The sequence below is a fragment of the Scyliorhinus canicula genome, chromosome 3 (genome assembly GCF_902713615.1).
Source record: "Scyliorhinus canicula chromosome 3, sScyCan1.1, whole genome shotgun sequence".
Lineage (NCBI taxonomy): Eukaryota > Metazoa > Chordata > Chondrichthyes > Carcharhiniformes > Scyliorhinidae > Scyliorhinus > Scyliorhinus canicula.
This window is the reverse complement of record NC_052148.1, coordinates 177,046,881-177,069,635: the sequence shown is the minus strand read 5'-3', so window position 1 is coordinate 177,069,635 and position 22,755 is coordinate 177,046,881. Positions and strand designations below refer to the sequence as shown.

Here is a 22,755-nt window from a genome sequence, read left to right as displayed (position 1 = left end):
ATTATGTACAACATTGTATCTAAGAAATAATACTTTCATCATTGAGACCAGATCTTTAATACTTCCAAATTAGTTACCAAAAATGAAACTTATTGATTGAGGGATAAATGAAACATGAAACAAGGACTGATTTTTATTCTGCACATGCATTTGTATCCTAAAATTTGAAAAACTGAAAAGGACTTACTCTCTAACCCACCTTTTTAAGCACAATTTTGAAGGTAAATAAGCTCTATATCCATCTGTAATATAAGGATTCTCCTTAAGAAAGGATGGAATTTGTTCATAGGTGTACAAACGGATGCCTCGTGGTGTAAGAACAGGCCAATAATGGTAGTTTCCTAGTTCAATGTAATGGGCACTTTTAAACAACTTCTGAGGCATGATGCTGGAAATTATAAACATAAAAAAAGACAAGATGTTATCAGAAATGGGGAACGTATATCAAACAGATTAAATCAATAAAGTCCATTCAACACCACGTTGAGTAAACAAAGGCTCCAAAATAATTCAATTATACAGAAAAAGATTGACTGAACTATGTAATACGATAAATGATATTATAAAAATCTTTATATGTCTATTCTACAGTATTTGTATTACATTTTGATAAACATTCAATAGCTCTTTTACACCTCCAGATATTTACCTGATTTGAAATCGACAGTGTGAAAAAACGTTACCAGTTATTATAACCTTGAAATGTATTTTCTCACGCTATTTCGCACTTTGAACTTATTTTTTAAAAATAGCTCAACGAACTAAAAGGTAGCTCAATCATCTGGCCACAAAACTGTTCTTAAATGACCCACAATAAATATATCAATGTTTGTGTTTGCATGAAACCCCCAACAGCATCACTGAAAGTTAACCCTGATGGTGAGAGTCAGGGGACAGAGAAGGAAGGCGCTTCTTCCCAACCTGATGTTCAGATTCACCTTCAACCGAGTCAAACCAGCCCAACTAACCAGTTAACTAATCACCTAACCAGGAGCCGTCCCCCGCCCGTTTGGAAATGGGGAAACTTTCACCTCGCTCTTCAGGACCGGCACCGCGGCCACATCTTCTCCGGAGACAGACACCGTCCCAGCGGCCCGGGCAGCAGGACACAGTCCGCGGCTCAGCCTCCGGTCCGGGCACCCGGCCTGGGCTCAGCCTCCGGCCTGGGCTCAGCTCCGGCCTTGAACCGGATACGGTCCGTGCGGAAACTTCCGGCTCAGACAGAATCCCCGGGATCCGGATTGAACTGACCTCGGGGCAGAGGGAGTGTCTCCGGGATCCGGATTGAACTGACCTCGGGGCAGAGGGGGTGACTCCGGGATCCGGATTGAACAGGCCTCGGGGCAGAGGGAGTGACTCCGGGATCCGGATTGAACTGACCTCGGGGCAGAGTGAGTGACTCGTGATCCGGATTGAACTGACCTCGGGGCAGAGTGAGTGACTCGGGATCCGGATTGAACTGACCCCGGGGCAGAGGGAGTGACTCCGGGAACCGGATTGAACTGACCTCGGGGCAGAGGGGGTGACTCCGGGATCCGGATTGAACAGGCCTCGGGGCAGAGGGAGTGACTCCGGGATCCGGATTGAACTGATCCCAGGGCAGAGGGAGTGACTCCGGAATTCGGATTGAACTGACCACGGGGCAGAGTGAGTGACTCCGGGATCCGGATTGAACTGACCCCGGGGCAGATGAGTGACTCCGGGATCCGGATTAACTGACCCCGGGACAGAGGGGGTGACTCCGGGATCCGGATTGAACTGACCTCGGGGCAGAGGGAGTGACTCCGGGATCCGGATTGAACTGACCCCGGGGCAGAGTGAGTGACTCCGGGATCCGGATTGAACTGACCCCGGGACAGAGGGGGTGACTCCGGGATCCGGATTGAACTGACCCCGGGGCTGAGTGAGTGACTCCGGGATCCGGATTAACTGACCCCGGGGCAGAGGGAGTGACTCCAGGATCCGGATTGAATTGACCTCTGGGCAGAGGGAGTGACTCCGGGATCCGGATTAACTGATCCCGGGACAGAGGGAGTGACTCCGGGATCCGGATTGAACTGACCCCGGGACAGAGGGAGTGACTCCGGGATCCGGATTGAACTGACCCCGGGGCAGAGTGAGTGACTCCGGGATCCGGATTAACTGACCCCGGGACAGAGGGGGTGACTCCGGGATCCGGATTGAACTGACCTCGGGGCAGAGGGAGTGACTCCGGGATCCGGATTGAATTGACCTCTGGGGAGAGGGAGTGACTCCGGGATCCGGATTAACTGATCCCGGGGCAGAGGGGGTGACTCCGGGATCCAGATTGAACTGACCCCAGGGCAGAGGGAGTGACTCCGGAATCCGGATTGAACTGACCCCGGGGCAGAGGGAGTGACTCCGGAATCCGGATTGAACTGACCCCGGGGCAGAGGGAGTGACTCCGGAATACGGATTGAACTGACCCCGGGGCAGAGGGAGTGACTCCGGAATACGGATTGAACTGACCCCGGGGGCAGAGGGAGTGACTCCGGAATCCGGATTGAACTGACCCCGGGGACAGAGGGAGTGACTCCGGATTGAACTGACCCCGGGGCAGAGGGAGTGACTCCGGAATCCGGATTGAACTAACTCCGGGGGCAAAGGGAGCGACTCCGGAATCCGGATTGAACTGACCCCGGGTCAGAGGGGGTGACTCCGGGATCCGGATTGAACTGACCCCAGGGCAGAGGGAGTGACTCCGGTATCCGGATTGAACTGATCCGGGGGCAGATGGAGTGACTCCGGGATCCGGATTGAACTGACTCAGGGGCAGAGGGAGTGACTCCGGAATCCAGATTGAACTGACCCCGGGGGCAGAGGGAGTGACTCCGGAATCCGGATTGAACTGACCCTGGGGCAGAGGGGTGACTCCTGGATCTGGATTGAACTGACCCCGGGGCAGAGGGCGTGACTCCGGGATCTGGATTGAACTGACCCCAGGGCAGAGGGAGTGACTCCGGAATCCGGATTGAACTGACCCTGGGGCAGAGGGGTGACTCTGGGATCTGGATTGAACTGACCCCAGGGCAGAAGGAGTGACTCTGGAATCCGGATTAAACTGACCCCGGGCAAAGAGTGGATTTGGATTTGGGTTTATTGTCACATGTACCGATGTACAGTGAAAAGTATTGTTCTGCATATAGTCCAGACAGATCATTCCATACATGAAAAATGTAGGACATACAGAAATACACAATGTAAATATATAGACACCGGTATTGGGTGAAGCATGCCGAGTGTAGTACTACTCAGTAGAGAAGATCCCCACGGTAGGCTATTGCAGAAAATACAGAGGCATGGGATTCAGGGTGATTTAGGAGTTTGGATCAGAAATTGGCTAGCTGATAGAAGACAAAGAGTGGTGGTTGATGGGAAATGCTCTGACTGGTGTCCAGTTACTAGTGGTGTGCCACAAGGATCTGTTTTGGGGCCGTTGCTGTTTGTCATTTTTACAAATGACCTGGAGGAGGGCGAAGAAGGATGGGTGAGCAAATTTGCAGATGACACTAAAGTCGGTGGAGTTGTGGACAGTGCAGAAGGATGTTACAAGTTACAGAGGGACATAGATAAGCTGCAGAGCTGGGCTGACAGGTGGCAAATGGAGTTTAATGCAGAAAAGTGTGTGGTGATTCATTTTGGAAGGAATAACAGGAAGGCAGAGTACTGGGCTAATGGTAAGATTCTTGGTAGTGTGGACGAGCAGAGAGATCTCGGTGTCCATGTCCATAAATCCCTGAAAGTTGCCACCCAGGTTGAGAGGGTTGTTAAGAAGGCGTACGGTGTGTTAGCTTTTATTGGTAGAGGAATTGAGTTTCGGAGCCATGAGGTCATGTTGCAGTTGTACAAAACTCTGGTGCGGCCGCATTTGGAGTATTGTGTGCAGTTCTGGTCGCCACATTATAGGAAGGATGTGGAAGCATTGGAAAGGGTACAGAGGAGATTTACAAGAATGTTGCCTGGTATGGAGGGAAGATCATATGAGGAAAGGCTGATGGACTTGAGGCTGTTTTCGTTAGAGAGAAGGAGGTTAAGAGGGGACTTAATTGAGGCATGCAAGTTGATCAGAGGATTAGATAGGGTGGACATCGAGAGCCTTTTTCCTCGGATGGTGATGTCCAGCACGAGGGGACATAGCTTTAAATTGAGGGGAGATAGATATAGGACAGATGTCAGAGGTAGGTTCTTTACTCCGAGAGTAGTAAGGGCGTGGAATGCCCTGCCTGCAAAAGTAGTGGACTTGCCAACACTAAACGCATTCAAATGGTCATTGGATAGGCATATGGACGATAAGGGAATAGTGTAGAGGGACTTTAGAAGGGTTTCACAGGACGGTGCAACATCGTGGGCCGAAGGGCCTGTACTGCACTGTTATGTTCTATGTAAGGTGCGTGGAGAGATCAGTTCCATCCATGAGACGGTCATTCAGGAAACTGCTAACAGCGGGAAAGAAACTTATTTTGAATCTGTTAGTGTGCGTTCTCAGACTTTTGTATATCCTGCTCGATGGAAGAAGTTGGAAGAGTGAATAAGCCGGGTGGTCTTTGATTACGCTGCCTACTTTCCCAAGGCAGTGGGAGGCAAAGGCACTCAATAGATGGGAGGCGGGTTCATGTGATGGACTGGGCTGTGTTCACGACTTTCTGTAGATTCTTATGGTCTTGGGCCGAGCAGTTGCCATACCAGGCTGTGATGCAGCCAGATAGGATGATTTTTATGATGCGCTGGTAAAAATTGATGAGGCAATGTGGACAGGCCAAATTTCCTTAGTTTCCTAAGGAAGTAAATGCGCTGTTGGGCTTTCTTGGTCGTAGCATCAACGTGGGTGGACCAGGACAGATTGTTGGTGATATGCACACTTAGGAATTTGAAGATGTCAACCATCGGCACTCTGCACAGTGGTTACCACTGCTGCCTCACAGTGCCAGGGGCTCTTGTTAGATTCCAACCTCGGGTGACAGTCTGTGTGGACTTTGCACTTTCTCCACGTATCTATATGGGTTTACTCTGGTTGCTCCGGTTTCCTCCCACAGTCAAAGATGTGCAAGTTAGGTGGATCGGCTATGCTAAAATAACCCTGGCTGAGGTTACAGAGATGGTGTAGGTTTTGGGCCTAGGTAGTGTTTGTTCAGATGGCCGGTGCAGACCCCATGGGCTGAATGACCTCCTTCTGCACTGTAGGGATTCTATTCTATCTCCACCTTGGTACCACTGATGCAGCAGGTGTGTACGATATTTTTCTTCCTGAAGTCAGTGACCAGCTCCTTAGTTTTGCTGACGTTGAGGGAGAGATTGTTGTCGTTACACCACGGCACTAGGTTCCCTTTCTCCCTCCTGTACTCTGATTCATCGTTGTTTGAGATCTGACCCACTATGGATGTGTCATCAGCAAACTTGTAGATGGATTTGGAACCAGATTTTACCATGCAGTTGTGTGTGTATAGGGAGAATAATAGGGGCTAAGTACACAGCCGTGTGGGGCGCCAGTATTGAGGACAATTGTGGAGGAGGTGTTTATCCTACTGATTGTGGTCTATGGGTCAGGAAGTCAAGGATCCAGTTGCAGAGGGAGAAGCCAAGTCGTAGGTTTTGGAGTTTTGATATGAGCTTGGCAGTTGAAGGCGGAGCTGTAGTCAATAAATAGCAGTCTAATGTATGAGTCCTAGTTGTCAAGATGCTCCAGGGATGAGTGTAGGGACAGGGAGATAGCGTTTGCTGTGGACTGGTTGCGGTGTATGCACATTTCAGTGCATCAAGTCATTCTGGGAGTATGGAGTTGATGTGTCTCATGACTAACATCTCAAAACACTTCATAATGATAGATGTCAAGGCCACCGAATGGTAGTTGTTAAGGCACATTGCCTTGTTCTTCTTTGGCACTGGTATGATGGTTGTCCTCTTGAAGCAGGTGACTCTGGGATCCAGACTAAAGTGACTCCTGGGGCAGAGGAGCTGACTCCGGGATCCAGGTGCAACGGATTCCAGAATCTGAATGAAACTGAACTGGGGCAGAGAAACAGTCTCCGGAATCCCGATTAAACTGACCCCAGGGCAGAGTGGGTGATTCCGGGAACTGCATTAAACTGATTTTTGGATCCGGATTAACTGACCGCGGGGCAGAGGGGCTGACTCCAGGATCCGCTTTAAAGGAATCCTGATTAAAGTGATCCGAGAGCAAGTGGTGACACCAGGGTCTGAACTAAGGTGATGTCAGGGCAGGCAAGTGAGTTGGGGTCCAGATTAATCTGACCTGGGGCAGGGATGACTCCAGGATCCAGACTAACTGACCCTGAGGAAAGGAGTGACTCTGGGATCAGGATCAAAGTGAACCTGGGACATGGGGTGACCCTGGGATCTGGATTAATGAGACCCCGGACATGTTATTGGGCAGACTCTAAGATATGCATTAAATAATCCTGGGAAGAGTGGTGGCAATGGGTGAGCTATCCAATTCATCCCACTCCCTCATTCTTTCCCCACAATCCAGCAAGTGGTTCTGTAGTAGCTCACTCCTAAGGAGCGATCTTCTGAAGAGCCATATGACTCGCTTGTCCAATCAGTAACTAGCATGCAAGATCACCAAAGCATGGTTGCTCAGTTTGATCCTAGAGCCGTGACTGGAATCATTGAAACTGCAACACCCTGTAAATAGTTATCGTATTAATAAACGTTATAGTTTGTTCATTACTGGTGGAGCATTTGGTAACGAGATTTTAAAAAAGCATGCGTGCTTGCAGGATCGCCATCTCAGTGCATGGTCCAGCCAAAGTCAAGCTTGTGAAGTAGAAGAGAGTTGCTGAGATGCCTGTATTTGATAGAGTGGATCCCGTCGACGTCTCTGCTGAAGATTTTGTACAGTATGGTGAGAGATTAGAATTTTTCTTCAAAGCAAACAGAGTCGAGGAGGAAGGGAAGAAGAAGGCATTATTAAGCACAAGTGGAACCCAACCTACAATTTAATCCAGAGCATTATGTTCCCAAATGCACCCGAGCTTATTTATAGATTGTGGATTTTTTAAAAGGGCATTACCCTCCAAAGCCCTCCATGATTTGGCAATGACTTATATTAAAATCCACAGGGACAGCCCCAGGGAAGACTATTGCAGCCTACATTGCGAGGCTTAGGAAAATTGCGGAACACTTACTTTGGGACAGCACTGAATGATATGCTGAGGGAGCGCTTGGTTTGTGGAGTCAGTGATGAGGCCATACGGAGAACAGAAACTAAGATTGATTTTAAAAAGGCTCTGGAAATAATGTTATTGATAGAGAGCTCTGAGAAAGGCATGGGACTTCAGAGTATGCAGAATGGCGAGGGCCACCTGTTAGGGCAGGAAGCTGCAGGCAGCATAGAACATAGAACATAGATCAGTACAGCACAGAACAGGCCCTTCGGCCCTCGATGTTGTGCCGAGCAATGATCACCCTACTTAAACCCACGTAACCCGTATACCCAACAATCCCCCCATTAACCTTACACTACGGGCAATTTAGCATGGCCAATCCACCTAACCCGCACATCTTTGGACTGTGGGAGGAAACCGGAGCACCCGGAGGCAATGGCAATGGTGCCAAAAGCAAGGACACCAGTATAAATTGAGAAACAAATAGAGAAACTGGTAGAGTTAGAAGATTCAGAGAATGAATCAATAGCCTAGGGTCGGTGCAGAATGTTACAGGTATGGGGGAAATCACTCCTCAGAAATTTGCAGATTCAAAGAAGTGAAATGCTTCCTCGGCCACCAGAAGGGCCATTTGAGGCACAGATGCAAGAGGAAACAGAGCTTGCCTAGTAGCAATAGAGTGAACAGTTCAGCATCAGTACACAGTGGTGAAGACTTTTCTGAGAGTGATTGGAATGTTCTGCAGATGAATAATGTGAAAATGGACAAGATAGCCCCCAATACAGTGGTGTTATTGATAAATGACAGAACATTAAGAATGGAAGTAGATATGGAAGTGTCTACTACTGTAGTAGGGGAGCAGAGGTACAGATATCTTTGAGAAGGGGTTCAGCCTATGAGTTTGCAGAACACATCAGCTAGATTGGCTCCCGACATGGGGGAGGCCATCAAAATATTGGGGACGGCCAAAACACCTGTGAGCTATGGGCAGCAATCTGCCCAACTTCCATTAATCGTGGTGTATGGCCAAGGACCAAGTCTAATGGGTCGTGATTGGCTCCAAGAGATTAAATACAACCGGTTGGAAATTCTCAGAATTAAGGAAAGAGGCCGGCATGAAATAACCCAGAAGTATCAGGACCTTTTTCAGGATGAACTCGGAAAAATTGGAGACTCAAAGGTACAAATTCATGTAGACCTAGAAGCCACCACAAAATCATTCAGGGCCATACCTGTGTCCTATGCTTTGTTCGAGAAAGTAGAGTCCAAGCTAAAAAGGCTGGAAGAACTGGATATCAACCAGCCAGTCCAGTTTGCAGAATGAGCAGCCCCAATAGTGCTTGTGGTAAAACTAGTCCACATCTGTAGAGTCTATAAACAGTTAACCAAGCAGAAAAGCTGGACAGATACCCTATCCCAGGGTTCCCAACCTTTTTCTTTACACAGACCATAGTTCGTCATCAAAAGCATTTGCAGACCACAATATACGCAAGCCACTTAAAACATTTTCTTTACATAATCTATGACTGACAAGAGTCAAACTTACATCAATGGTGATTAAAAACACAGCTATTTCTAATTGTTTATGATGCACACTCACAAATACATTGAGGATTATGTCATAATATACATCTATGTATATAATGGAGTGCAGACAGGCAATGATTGACACACAGGATGACCAGTAAGCACACAGAACAGAGCAGCCAATCACCAGACAGGGCACTGCCACTATAAAGCCAGAGGGCACCAGTTTTCCCGCTCTCTCGGGACCAAGCCTCTGAGACAGTCAGAGCTCGTGAGCTAGCCAGTGCAAACATCATGTGGTAGCTAGTAAGTCTGGTCAGGCTAGTGTCAGGTCTCCATTCAAGTCAGCATAGTGTCAATCCACAGTTGAACAGTATTATAGTTTAGATGTTAAATAAAATCGAGTCAAGTGTTGGAAGTCTGTCTCTCGCTACACTGCATCAAGTGCAGTAGCCCAACACATCAGATTATATTACACAAGGATTTTTGTGAAGCAAATTACATTGCAAATAATATAATATCAATTATGATACATGAAAGTCAACATAGTCCCAGAGGACCATATGTTCTCCCCTGTTGAGGAAGAACTGATTGGTGGTGATTTAATCTGAGGGTCCCATACCTCAGGCAAGGGGCAAGGTTGAGAAGGTGCGGCTTTCATGGATACCTTCATCCGGTACAGGAAGTGAACCTGCAGTGTTCGCATGGCTCGGCATCACAACCAGCCATCCAACCAACTAAGCTAAGCGACCCCCATTAAGATATATACGAGGTACATGTAATTGCATTATTTTTTTCCCCATGGAGCACCTGTAGTAATTTTGCGGACCACAGATTGGGTACTACAGCCCTATCCCAAAGTTAGATGATTTATATGGACATGGATATACAAAATTTGATATGAACCATGCATATCAACAGTTGGAGTTGGATGATGCTTCCAGAGGCTACGTGACTATTAACACCCATAAAGGATTATATCAGGATGCATGCTTGCCTTTCAGCGTTTCATCAGCTTGCGCCATATTTCAAAGAAGCATAGAAAGTTTGTTATAAGGATTCCCGATTGTAGTATATTTGGATTTTTGATTTTGAATTTGATTTGATTTATTGTCACATGTACCGAAGTTCAGTGAAAAGTATTTTTCTGCAGCCGAGGGATCGTACACAGTATGGACATAGTAGACAAAGAGAATAATCAACAGAGAACATTGACATGACGTATTTATTATTCGTGCAACCGAAGAAAAACACTTCGCTAATCTAGAAATACTGAGGAGATTTCAAGAAGTTAAGTTGAAATGAAATGAAAATCGCTTATTGGCACAAGTAGGCTTCAAATCAAGTTACTGTGAAAAGCCCCTAGTCGCCACATTCCAGCGCCTGTTCGGGGAGGCTGGTACGGGAAATGAACCGTGCTGCTGGCCTGCCTTGGTCTGCTTTAAAAGCCAGCTCTTTAGCCCTGTGCTAAACCAGTCCCAGTTCATCTACAAAGGGAATAATGCACTTTTCAGACCAAAGAAGTAGCTTACTTTGGCTACTGTGTGGATGCCAGGGACTGCATCCTATGGAGGACAAAGTAAGGGCAATAAAGGAGGCACCTGCCCCTGGAAGTGCCTTGGAGATTAAATCATTCCTGCGGACAGTTAATTATTACAGGAGTTTCCTTCCAAATCTGTCAACACTATTAGTTCCTTTACACATATTATTGAAGAAACACCAGAAATGGTTCTCGAAAGCACAACGGAGAGAAACATATAATAAGGTCAATCAACTATTATGTTTGTTTTGCTTACTGGTATATATTGACCAGTCCAAGAAGTTAGTGCTAACGTGTAACACTTCCCCATTTGGCATTTGGGAAGTTTTAATTTACAGAATGGATAATGGGTCTGAGGAGCTTACTGCATACGTGCCAAGAATCCTTTCAGAAGTTAAGAAAGGTTTTCTGCAGATAGAAAAAGGAGGACTAACTGTTGTGTACAGCATGAGACAATTCCACCAGTATGTCTATCAAAGGCATTTTACTGTTGTAACTTACTATAAGCCACTGTTTTCAAGGACGACAAGGCTATCCCACCAATCGTATCGGTCAGGAGTCAGCTCTGAGCATTGACCTTGGGCACAATTCTCCAAAATGGAGACCAAGTGTTTGCGCCGTCGTGAACGCCATCACGTTTCACAACGGCGCGTAAAGGGCGCAGTGAACTACCGGTTTTGGCCCCACAGGGGGCCAGCACGGCGCGAGAGCGGTTCACGCCGCTCCAGACTCCCTTTCCGGCGCCAAATGGGCACCGTGCCAACCCACGCATGCGCATTTGGGCCACACCAACCCACGCGTGCGCGGGGGACTTCTTCAATGCTCCGGCCCCAATGCAACATGGCGCGGGGGTTCTGGGGCCGGAAGCGGAACAAAGTAGGCCCGGGGGGGAGAGAGGCCGGCCCGCCGATCGGTGAGCCCCGATCACGGGCCAGACCCCATCGGAGGCCCCCCGCGGGGATTGTGCCCCCCTCCCTCCCCACAGGCCGCCCCCCGACCCTTTGCGCAGAGTTCCCGCTGGCAGCGACCAGGGGTGAATGACGCCGGTGGGACTCTGCCGTCTCCACGCGGCCGCTCGGCCCATCCTGGCCGGAGAATCGGCGGCCTAGCTGCGGACAGCGGCCTGCGACTGGCGCCACGCCAAACGCGCCGGCACAAATGGCACCGATTCTACACACCTTGGAGAATCGCTCGCCAACGTCAGGGCGACGTGGCACGGTTGCGGCGATTCTCTGGCCCAGTGTGGGGCTCAGGGAATCGTGCCACTTATCAGCCTATGAATACACATGTTGAACACCGACCAAGGACACAAATAGCCACTGCTGTTGCCCTTAGTCACCTTCCACTGCCAGACAGTCTGCCTCCCACTACCATCAGCACAAGAAATCATGAAGGTAATGAATGTCCTTGACACTATGCCAGTGTCAGCACAACAAATAAAATTTTGGACCAGCAGAGACCTGCTGTTATCTGTAAGGGTCCCTCCAGTTTGTTCCCTGTTTAGTCCCTTATTTCCCCTTTTGGTTTGTTATTACAATTTTGATCCATGGATGATTAATGGGACCCGTGACATTAAGACAAAGCAGCTCAAGTGGTCTGTGCTTTTAATTTGATCAGAGGTTTGCAGCAGGAGAAGAGATTAGTGATAACTTGATTTGACTGATGTCCAATGAATTGACCAAAGGGGTGGTGCTCTGCCCTGTGAGATGTGCTGATTGTATCTGGACACACATATGCTTTTCCATGTCATAAGGCTGTTTTTCTCGTTTCACTGTTAATTCTGCAAGCTGGATGGAGGAATCTAACCACTCCAGAAAGGCCACTGTGAGAATTTGATAACTCTCTCTCGGCAGAACAGGTTGATGTGAAGCAGAGATAAAAATCTGATAATACTCTCTCTGCAGGATAGACTGATGTGAAGCTGGAGGCCTCTCCTGGAAAATCTGTAAGATATACTGCTGAACTGCAAAGAAGATCATTACATGCTGTAGACCAGAGAGTTTAATCCACACTCATACTGTAAAGAAAGTGCACTAAAGGGCTCATCATCTGAAGCAAAGACTCCCTGGGCTGGATTCTCCATCGGCGTGATCCTCTGCTTCTCTGGCAGCTCACTGACGCCCGCGGATTTCCTGACACTATGGGGTGGCCACAATGGGAGACGCCATTGGCTGGCTGCTGGGTCAGAGGATACCGCTGCCGGCTGGGGCACGCCGCGCCAGAAAACATGTTTGGTGGGACAGAGAATTCAGCCAACTATCTTTTGGAAATTAATCATTATTTTTACCCTTTTGCACCCCTCTGTGTTTGTCTGTCTTGTATGTGTGGGTAGAGGGTGGAACAGTTAGAAGGGGAGTCAGATATCATCTCATCATTAATTAGTTGTTTTTAATTCATATCTTATATGTGTTATTATAAATAAACACTACATTTCTAAACTGACAAACCTGGTGACTGTAATTATTGAGTAGCCAAGGGCCAATGGTTTTGGGAATTTTTATAAGAATTATTGGTTAATTGACTTTAGTTGTGACTCTGGGGCGTGTGGGGCTTGAATTGACTGCACACTAGCCCAGGGTATTGTAACGTAAATTGAGGGCTCGTCAGTGATTTTTGGAATGGTAGACAGCGAAGTTTGGGCTACAGTGCAAATTAACAGAGGCACCAGGTTGTTTTCATAAAACAGGATGGCTGTGGAGGTGCTAAGCATTTTATTAAGGTGGAAGACTTAACTCTGGTTTATTTAAAAGAGCTTTGCAAGGACAAGCTTGTCGAATTGGTAGATGAATTAAAATAGAAGTACCCAATAGAGCTAAGAAGGTGGAGATAATTCAAGCAATTGCTCAACATTTAAATTTGAAAGAAATGCAAGAAACACAGTCTGGGTCAGGGCAACAATCAGTCGAATGAGCTAAAGTTCAGCTACAAATGAAATAAATGGAGATACAGCAAAAAGAAAAATAAATTGGAGATGAAGCAAAAGAGATTGGGGATGAAGCAAAAATAAAGAGTAAAAGAAATGGAGCTGAAGCACAAAGAACAAGAAAGAAATGGAGATGAAGCAAAAGGAAATGGAAATGAGATTGCAATTAGCGAAAGAGAGAGAGGAAAAAGGGAAGAAAAAGAAAGAAGAAAAAGAGACAGAGAAAAAATAAAATTTTAAAATTTATACAGGGCCTCCCAGAATTTGATGAGAAGGAAGTAGAAACCTTTTTTAGGGCTTTTGCGAAAATAGCAACCTAAATGGAGTGTCCAAGAGCAAAGTGGACGTTACCTATCCAGAGTAAATTGATGGGGCAGGCACAGGAAGTTTATGCTTCCCTGCCAGAGTGGAGTTTATAATTATATAGTGGTGAAAAAGGCTATTCTGGATATATATGAATTGGTTCCTGAAGCATATAGGCAGAAGTTTTAAAATTTGAGGAGACAGCCAGAACAGACTTATGTAGAATTTGAAAGGATTAAGTAGAACAATTTTATTAGGTAGGCACAAGCATTGGGAGGCTCTAAGAGAGGTTATTTGCTTAAAGGAATTCAAGAATTCCCTACCTCCTATAGTAAGAACCCATGTTGAAGACTAGAGGGTAAATACTGCTAGGCAGGCAGCATTTATGGCTGATGATTATGAGCTGATCCATAAATTTAAATCTTTGTCCATCATGGATAGGAAGTGGGAGAGTGAAAGGAAGGCAGGTGGCCAAGATAAGGAATGGATAACTGGGAGTGCTCCAATATCTCCTCCTCAGACCAGGAAGGAAGATACTGAGGGTGGAGGTGAGACTTGAAAGCCTAGGTGTTACCATTGTAATAAGGTGGGACACATTCATTTTGCATGTTGGAAGTTGCCAGGAAAACCCATGGGGTTTGTGGGGTTTCATATGGAGGATTCTGGAAAGAGAACAGAAGTGGAGAATACTACAGTGTAGACTGTAGCGTTAACTGGATTGGGAGACCTGAGGTAAACACTGCTGTGGGAGCAGGTGTGAGGAGTGAGGTAGATAATAATAATAATAATCTTTGTTGCCTTTTCTCCTTTACTCTTTTACTCTGTCCTTTCTGTGGCTCTGTCCCAATTATGGCAATCAGTGGATTTGCCTTTCTATGTTACCAGTATTCTAATGCTTAGAGTTGCCAGGTATCAAATGATACCACCACAAGGTTCAACCGGCTATCGATCAAAGAGCCAAACACCAGTTAGTTAGTTCAAGGTCAAGGGTACTTTATTTACACACAATTAGTCATGCAATATAAACACTAGTTAGCTACACCTATCGACTAAGACAACCTGTACTTAACTTCTGGGACCCGGCTTAGGTCAGAGGAACAGTGGCCGTTGTTTGATTCTGGACCTATCGAGTCTGGAGAAGTAACTACTGCTCAGCTAGGCTCATCCGTCTGATAGCGAGCAGTGAACTTGTACTTGCTTCTGGTGTTGCTGCAATTGGAGATGGCCGTGACCGGGGTACCAGGTCCAAGAAAGGACAAACATGTGGCGAACTCTTCTTCTTATACTTGGGGATTTTCGCACTCATTTGGGCCCTACTAATTGGGTGATCCCTGATCACTACGTTCGATTCCTAACCAATAAGTGGGCGGGGATCTGGATGGCTGGGTGTGTCCCAAGCAGTCACTGACCCCTTTGTTTGGGTTTCCCTTGGGCAGGGAGTGGCGCTGAAATGTCTGGGACTGTACCGGTCGCTCAAGTACGAGTCCTTTGTTTTGGTGAAGGTGGGCCATCAAATGCTAATCGGCCCCATTACAATGCTAATTGGACGGAGTTTCGATACCGTCGGGACTTCTTGCTTACAAATATGCATTTCAGGCCTGCCTGAGTCTTGGCTTGTCCATTTTACCCGCTAGGCTTTGTGACTTCCCTGTACCTAGTTGGAAGTGGCCATCCCAGATGGCTACACCTTTTATTGTCACAAGTATGAAGTTACTGTGAAAAGCCCCGAGTCGCCACATTCCGGCACCTGTTCGCTAAGCTGGTACGGGAATTGAACCTGTTCTACTGGCCTTGTTCTGCATCACAAACCAGCTGTCTAGCCCACTGAGCTAAACCAGCCGGTAACCAGAGAGAACTGAAAACTAATGGTCAGAACTTCCATTGCTTCTTTCCTTGTTTCCCTTAGTAGCCTGGTGTACATTTCACCTGGGCCTGGTGAGTCATCCACTTTCAAGAATACTAAACAATTTCATATTTCTCCTTGGCATTATGTATTCCATACAGAATTTCACCCCCTCCTCCTAAAGTACAATCTTTGCCTCTATCTTGTGAAAACAAACATTAAATATTTATTAGTAACCATGTTCATGTATTCCACCTCTACATACAAGTTATTTTTATGGTCTTCAATTGGAGTTACTCTTTCCCTCATATCCCCTTGTTATTAATGTTATTAAAACGTCTTTGGGTTTTCCTTTCCCTCGCTTTGCTTTACTAATTGTTAATTTCACATCTGTACTCTCCATACTCTAGGCTTTATAAAGTATTGGATTGGATTGGATTTGTTTATTGTCACGTGTACCGAGGTACAGTGAAAAGTATTTTTCTGCAAGCAGCTCAACAGATCATTCAGTACATGGAAGAAAAGGGAATTAAACAAAATTCAAGAAAATACAAGAAAATACATGAGAATACATAATAAGGTAACACAAGATATACAATGTAACTACATAAGCATTGGCATCAGATGAAGCATACAGGGTGTAGTGTTAATGAGGTCAGTCAATAAGAGGGTAGTTTAGGAGTCTGGTGACAGTGGGGAAAAAGCTGTTTTTGAGTCTGTTCGTGCGTGTTCTCAGACTTCTGTGTCTCCTGCCCGATGGAAGAAGTTGGAAAAGTGAGTAAGCTGGGTGGGAGGGATCCTTGATTATGCTGCCCGCTTTCCCCCGGCAGCGGGAGGTGTAGATAGAGTCCATGGATGGGAGGCAGGTTTGTGTGATGGACTGGGCGGTATTCACGACTCTGAAGTTCCTTGCGGTCCTGGGCCGAGCAGTTGCCATACCAGGCTGTGATGCAGCCCGATAGGATGTTTTTTATAGTGCATCTGTAAAAGTTGGTAAGGGTTAATGAGGACATGCCGAATTTCCTTAGTTTCCTGAGGAAGTATAGGCGCTGCTGTGCTTTCTTGGTGATAGCGTCGACGTGAGTGGACCAGGACAGATTTTGGTGATGTGCACCCCTAGGAATTTGAAACTGCTAACCATCTCCACCTCGGCCCCGTTGATGCTGACAGGGGTGTGCACAGTACTTTGCTTCCTGAAGGCGATGACCAGCTCTTGAACTGTTGGCATCTGACAAAAACTTTTTTTTCAGCAGGAACTTTAAAAGAGTCTTCTGGAAATCACTGATCTTGAGAAAAGTTCAGTAAGAAGTCTCACAACACCAGGTTAAAGTCCAACAGGTTTGTTTCAAACACGAGCTTTCGGAGCACTGCTCCTTCTTCACCTGAGGAAGGAGCAGTGCTCCGAAAGCTCGTGTTTGAAACAAACCTGTTGGACTTTAACCTGGTATTGTAAGACTTCTTACTGTGCTCACCCCAGTCCAACGCCGGCATCTCCACATCTTGAGAAAAGTTGTGAGCGCTGCTGACACTGTTGCTGTGATAATCAAGTATTCCACAGGATGTGGTAGGCTTCCTGGTACTAGAGATTGGAACAGTATTTCCTCTAAATTGTACATGGTTGTGCAGAAATTGGAAATGTACCATGCAACAAAGAAAACTTATTGCAAACATTGAGGCGGAACTGAGGATTGTGCAAGAGCTGCAGGCCAAAGTAGCAATGGACAAAGTTTTGTTCGAACAACTTTGTGATCAGTGTATTTATACAGCAATATCTCCTCAGGATGTTAAATTGGTAATTCAGGATGTGATTAGTTTGTCGCAAAAATAACACTTGAAACACTAATATTTTATTAGCCTGGCATTGTTGAGGAAATGCTATTTTTAAAGATATAATTTCTGATTTTCCTATTCTAGCAGGATTTATTTTTTTAACTGAAATTCTCTAAAAGACAATTAAGTCTGCCCAGATGTTTACAATATATAGCTTGCATTCTACCAAGTGGATTGGGTAAAAAAGACACTCAACACCCTGGGGAACGTGAAAGACTCTGTTGACATTACAATATTCTGAAACTTTGCAAATGTTTCAGAGATGAGACCTCAAAATGCAAGTACCTTTTCTAAAACAATGACTGCAGCAGATATGTGCTAATAGAATTTCTCTGGAATAGACTGCTGGCAGGGTACTTTAAGCAGAAGACAGATCAAGAATGCTATATTAAAAGTGGTTGAAAAATCTGCATGCTCTCTCCCTCTATCTAGAAAGCATTGTGATCCAATTTGTAAAGTAAACATCCTGAGAAGATAAATGCACCGCAAACCAAGATCTTTTGGGAATAAAATGTGGAAATCTGCGGCATACAACTACATCCAGGAAGCCAACTGAACAAAGTGGTTGTAAAGTGGAGTTGTCGCATCGTGATCAATCACAAAACAGATAACCATATACTACTTTGTTTTATCTCTCCGAACTGTGGAAAAATCCTTACCTTCTTATTCTGCAGCATTGGAAAGTATCCTCTCTACATTCACAAAAACCCTCAGTCTGGTCAGACCCAGCATGAGAAGAGGGGAGTCATTTCACCTCTTCTCACATGGTCATGGATTGTGCACATGGGACAATAGGAACAGATTCATCAGATTTTTAAACTTGGGCTGAAATTTTCAGGATGGTAGGTGCTAGGTTTCTATCATTTGAAGTGTCAGCGGGGAATATATCCCTGCAGGCTCCTGCAGCCCCAATGCCATATTACGCTCTAACGAGCATTGATTAGCATAAGCTGGGACTTCCTCCTGAGTGAGGGTAGAAGTCCCACCTTGGAGAGCTGCCGGCCAATCAGATTGGTCGGCAGAATCTGTCCGGAACAAAGACCCGGGACACAGAGTACAGGTAAATGCCAAGAGTCGCTACCCCAGAATGCGGTGGAATCTGAGTCATTAAATGGTTTCAAGAAGGAGCTCGATATATTTCTGATTTAAAAAATCAGGTTAAAGGGATATGGGGAGCAAGTGGGGAGGTGGACTTGAGACTGGGAAGAGATCAGTCATGATCAGATTGAATGGCGAAAAAGGCTCGAAGGTCTGAATTGCCTACTTCTGCTCCTAATTCCTATGTTACTATATCTCAGGGCAGGGAGGATAGGGAATGTCTGAGGAGGGTCACAAGAGGGAAAATTAGAGTCTTGGGGGGAGGGATGTAAGGGGAGTTCACTCCCATTCAGAAGGGCCCTCCCGGTCCGAGATTGAACATTGTTTTTTCTGGTGAACCTCACACCCTGCCTCCCACCCCTGAACTGGCATTCACCTGTTTTGTGAGGGCCCCGAAGAATCCAGCACGAGTTGAAGGATAGAAAGAAATAACATTTATTTACAATAACATATATATACAACAGCAGCAGCAACTCCCTTGCTGCTCACTCTCCTCTAGCCGGTTCCAAACTGGCCAGCTTTATTTATGCAGGGAATCTGCTAATGATTTCTCCGCCCCCCTCATTGGGGAAGCTCATACTCCCAAAGGATTGTGGGATTGCCACTAGTCCCCAGCCAGTGGTAAGCAGGCAGGTTATAACATCCCTCCCCACACCCCCCAAAGTCGCCCTGGCGAAGGAGGGCGTCTGACTCGTTTTGCCGCAGGCCGGAAACCATTTGTACGAGGCGCTGGATTAAGCGGCGTGTAATGAGACGGAGAACGGAGCTTCCGTGATGAACAGCGTAACGATTGTACATCCACGGCCTGTAGGCCCGAGGATTCCCCCTCTGAGGCGTTCTGTGTTTCCATCTCGGAGTCAGATTCCGCTGCCTCCGTCATCTCGGCGTCTCTATCTCCATGCGGTTCTGCAACGACCTGCGCAGGCTTTGAGTGTGGCACCAGAGGAAGATTGTGAGGAATACTTTCCACTGTGTCTGGTCTCTGTGGCTGTCGAAATGAGCTCCGGGGGCGGAGAATCTTTGGAAGGGATGGTCTTCTGGACCGAACATGGTCCACATGCTTGCGCTTGAGACGACCCTGGGCTTGCACCTGGCAAGAGATAGGGCCCGTTTGGCGAAAGATTATGCCAGGGACCCACTGGGCACCACCAGCAAAATTCCGAACGACCACTGTGTCACCAGGTGCAAACTGCCGAATCGGCCGATGCCATGAAAGAACATGTCCCTGCTGTTCTTGTGTGTGGCGTACTTTTGCGCCAATGTCTGGGAAAACCATGCTAAGGTGGGTACGAAGTCTCCGGCCCATTAGGAGTTCCGCGGGAGCTACCCCAGTCACCGCATGGGAGGTGGTCCTATATGAAAACAAAAAATGCGCCAGTTTCATGTCCATCGACCCAGAAGACTGCTTCTTAGGCCTTGTTTGCATGTCTGCACTGCGCGCTTCGCTAACTCATTTGAAGCCCGATGGTATGGGATTGTGCGGATATGGTGTATGCCGTTCATCTTCATGAACCTCGCAAACTCCTCACTTGTGAACGGAGTGCCGTTGTCCATGACCAGCACCTCGGGGAGGCCATGCGTACTGAAAGACAAACGCATCATCTCGATTGTTGCGCAGGACGTTGTGCCTACCGTTTTATGCACCTCTAACCATTTAGACTGGGCATCGATTAGTAAAGGGAACATGGATCCTTGAAAAGGGCCGGCGAAATCCGCATGTGAGCGCGCCCAAAGCCGCCCTGACCATTCCCAGTGATGTAGGGGCGTGGCCGGCGGAAGCTTCTGATGCTCCTGGCAAATGGAGCAGTTTTGGGCCACCTTCTCAATGTTGGTGTCGAAGCCTGACCACCAGTCATAACGCGAACATTTTCATTTTGGTCACACCCGGATGCCCATTGTGCAAGTCTCTCAGTATCAACGCCTGTCCTTTTTCCGGGACAATCACATGCGTCCCCGACAAGAGGATACCGTCTTCCACTCTAAATTCTGACAGCTTGGAGGAAAATGCCCACCATACAGGACTATGTGCCGAACCTTTGACAGGACTGGCTCCGTCTGGGCCCACTCACGGATCTGCGATGCCGTGACAGACAAGGTGTCTATAAAATTTAGGGTTGCAACCACCTCACCGGTCGTGGGAGTCGACATGGGGCCAGTCGATAAAGGCAATCAGCTCAGTGCGCGGCATTCCCTATCTGGGTTCCTGGTTTGTGTTCCAGAGAATACCCGTATGCAGCGAGCAACAAAGCCCAGCGCTGGATCCGTGCGGAAGCAATAGGCGGTATTGGCTTATCCACTCAGAAAAGTCCCAGCAGAGGCTTATGATCAGTCACGATAGTGAAGTGGCATACACATACTAGTGGAAGCATTTCACCGCAAAGACCACCGCCAAGCCCTCCTTCTCGATCTGCCAGTTCTTTTCCTCTGCAGTCAATGTGCGGGAGGCGAAAGTTATCGGCCGCTCGGCCCCGTTCTACATCTTGTGGGTCAGGACGGCCCCAATACCAAACGGGGATGCATCACACGCGATGAGCAAAGGCTTTCCAGGATCATAGTGGGTTAGTAACCCAGACGACAACAATTGTTGTTTTAACTGCCGGAAAGCGGTTTCTTGCAGCTGACCCCAAACCCAGGTATGACTTCTTTAGCAGAAGGTGTAACGGGGCCAGCATAGTTGCCAGATTGGGGAGGAACTTTCCATAATAGTTTACGAGGCTGAGAAAAGAACGAAGATGCGAAGTATCAGTCGGGGCGGGGGCCTGTTGAATCGCGCGCACCTTCTCTGCGACAGGGTGCAAACCTTCGCGGTCCACCCGATAACCCAGGTAGACTACTTCCTTCGCTTGAATTATGCACTTTGTGCGACGTAAATGGACTCCAGCCTCCGAAAGGCGTCTAAGGACAGTCTCCAAATTTTCCAAATGTTCCTGCTCCGATGTCCCTGTAATCAAAACATTGTCTAAGTAGACAGCGACACGCGGTAAACCTCTCACAATGCACTCCATGATGCGCTGAAAAATAGCGCAGGCAGAGGCTACCCTAAAGGGCAACCATGTATAATCATACAGGCCCCGGTGTGTAGAGATCCTCAATGCGAGGCATTGGATATCGGTCGAGCTGGGAAGCCATATTCACTGTAAGTTTATAGTCGCCGCACAAGCGAACTGTAGCATCTGGCTTCATTGCAGGTACAATTGGTGCTGCCCAGTCAGCGAAACGGACGGGCCTGATAATACTCAAAGTCTCCAAATGAGTGAGCTCCCCTTCTACCTTCTCGAGCACTGGGCGTGCTCGGAAATAGCACGGCATGGCTCCTGATTCGACTTGGATATGGGCTACTTTTATTTTCCCCAAACTGGGCTGGAATACAGGTGGGTACCGTCCCAGCACCTCAGTCAACCCTCCAGAAAATGTTTGGAGGATGTGCTGCCACTGCAGCTGCAAATGGCGCAACCAGTCCCGACCCAACAGGCTGGGTCCGTGGCCGCGCACCAGGAAACCCCCCTCCTGGCGTCTAGAAACAACAGGGATTTCCCCGTATAGGTGGCCAACCTGGCCTGTGTGTCAGTTAATGTAAGGGTCTGTATACCCTGCTTGATGCGGTCGAATGTCTTTTGGGCGATCACGGAAACCACTGTGCCAGTGTCCAACTCCATCTCAAGGGGGTGACCATTGACCCGTACTGTCACTTTAATGGGGGCCACACGGGGAGCTGCCACACAATGCAGTTGCAGACAGTCGTCCTCCGTCTCCACGTCCTCGGGAGTAGTCACCGCAGGTTCATCCAAATGAAAGGTACGGCCCCTGGGTTGGCCTCAGTTTCGGTCGGAACGACGGTGCCTCTGGCGCCCCCAGGACCGGCGTCCGCGACGGGGTCGCCACCCACAAGTCTGACACGTTCATGACTCCTCATCCATTGGTTCTGGAGAAGGCTTCCTTCGGGGAGGAATGTCCAATGGCCACTGGCGTAGATCCGGACGTCGCCTTGCTCAAGGTACCGCAGGGGTGCCGGTGATGCTTTTGGACGGAAGGGGTTGCACCCCAAGGCATGCACCTCCATTCCCTGTTGCTCCTGCACTCCCTGTTCTGTGCTCTCTCGGGAGAATACTATTTGAATTGCCTGTTGAAAAGTCAATGTTAGCTCAGCTAACAACTTTCTCTGGGTGGCCGCATTGTTAATACCACAAACCAAACGGTCGCGTAATATTTCTGACAAAGTCTCACCATAGTCATAGTACTCCGCAATCCTGCGTAGCCTGGATAGAAACTCGGCAAGGGATTCACCTGGGGTCCTCTCAGCGGTATTAAACCATTAACGCTGGACTATCATGGACGGGGTTGGGTTAATGTGTTGCCCCACTAAGTTCACAAGTTCATCAAATGTTTTGGTGTCCGGCACATCTGGGTACATAAGGCTCCTAATCACCCCAAACATATGCGGACCGCAGGCGATGAGCAATATGACCACCTGGCACTCTGCACTGTATGTTCTGTATGTTCTATGTAAACTATGAGTTGAAAGATAGAAAGAAATAACATTTATTTA

At 47.5% G+C, this 22,755-nt stretch overlaps 1 protein-coding gene across 7 annotated transcripts in view; it reads right to left on the bottom strand.

The window, feature by feature from the left end:
* The window catches only part of paqr3a (progestin and adipoQ receptor family member IIIa), a 36,689-nt gene extending 35,331 nt beyond the window's left edge, over window positions 1-1,358 (bottom strand). The window contains exons 1-2 of one of the 7 annotated variants that reach the window (XM_038791802.1): window positions 1,295-1,358; window positions 188-388 (exon numbers count right to left, since the gene is read on the bottom strand). In XM_038791802.1, the coding sequence (XP_038647730.1) occupies window positions 188-384 (197 nt within the window). In that variant the 5' untranslated portion in view covers window positions 385-388; window positions 1,295-1,358. Of the gene's footprint in view, window positions 1-187; window positions 398-649; window positions 952-983; window positions 1,237-1,294 lie in introns of those variants that run through there. The other 6 variants (XM_038791799.1, XM_038791798.1, XM_038791800.1 and 3 more) reach the window with 6 other exon arrangements.
* Between the last annotated feature and the right edge of the window lie 21,397 nt (window positions 1,359-22,755).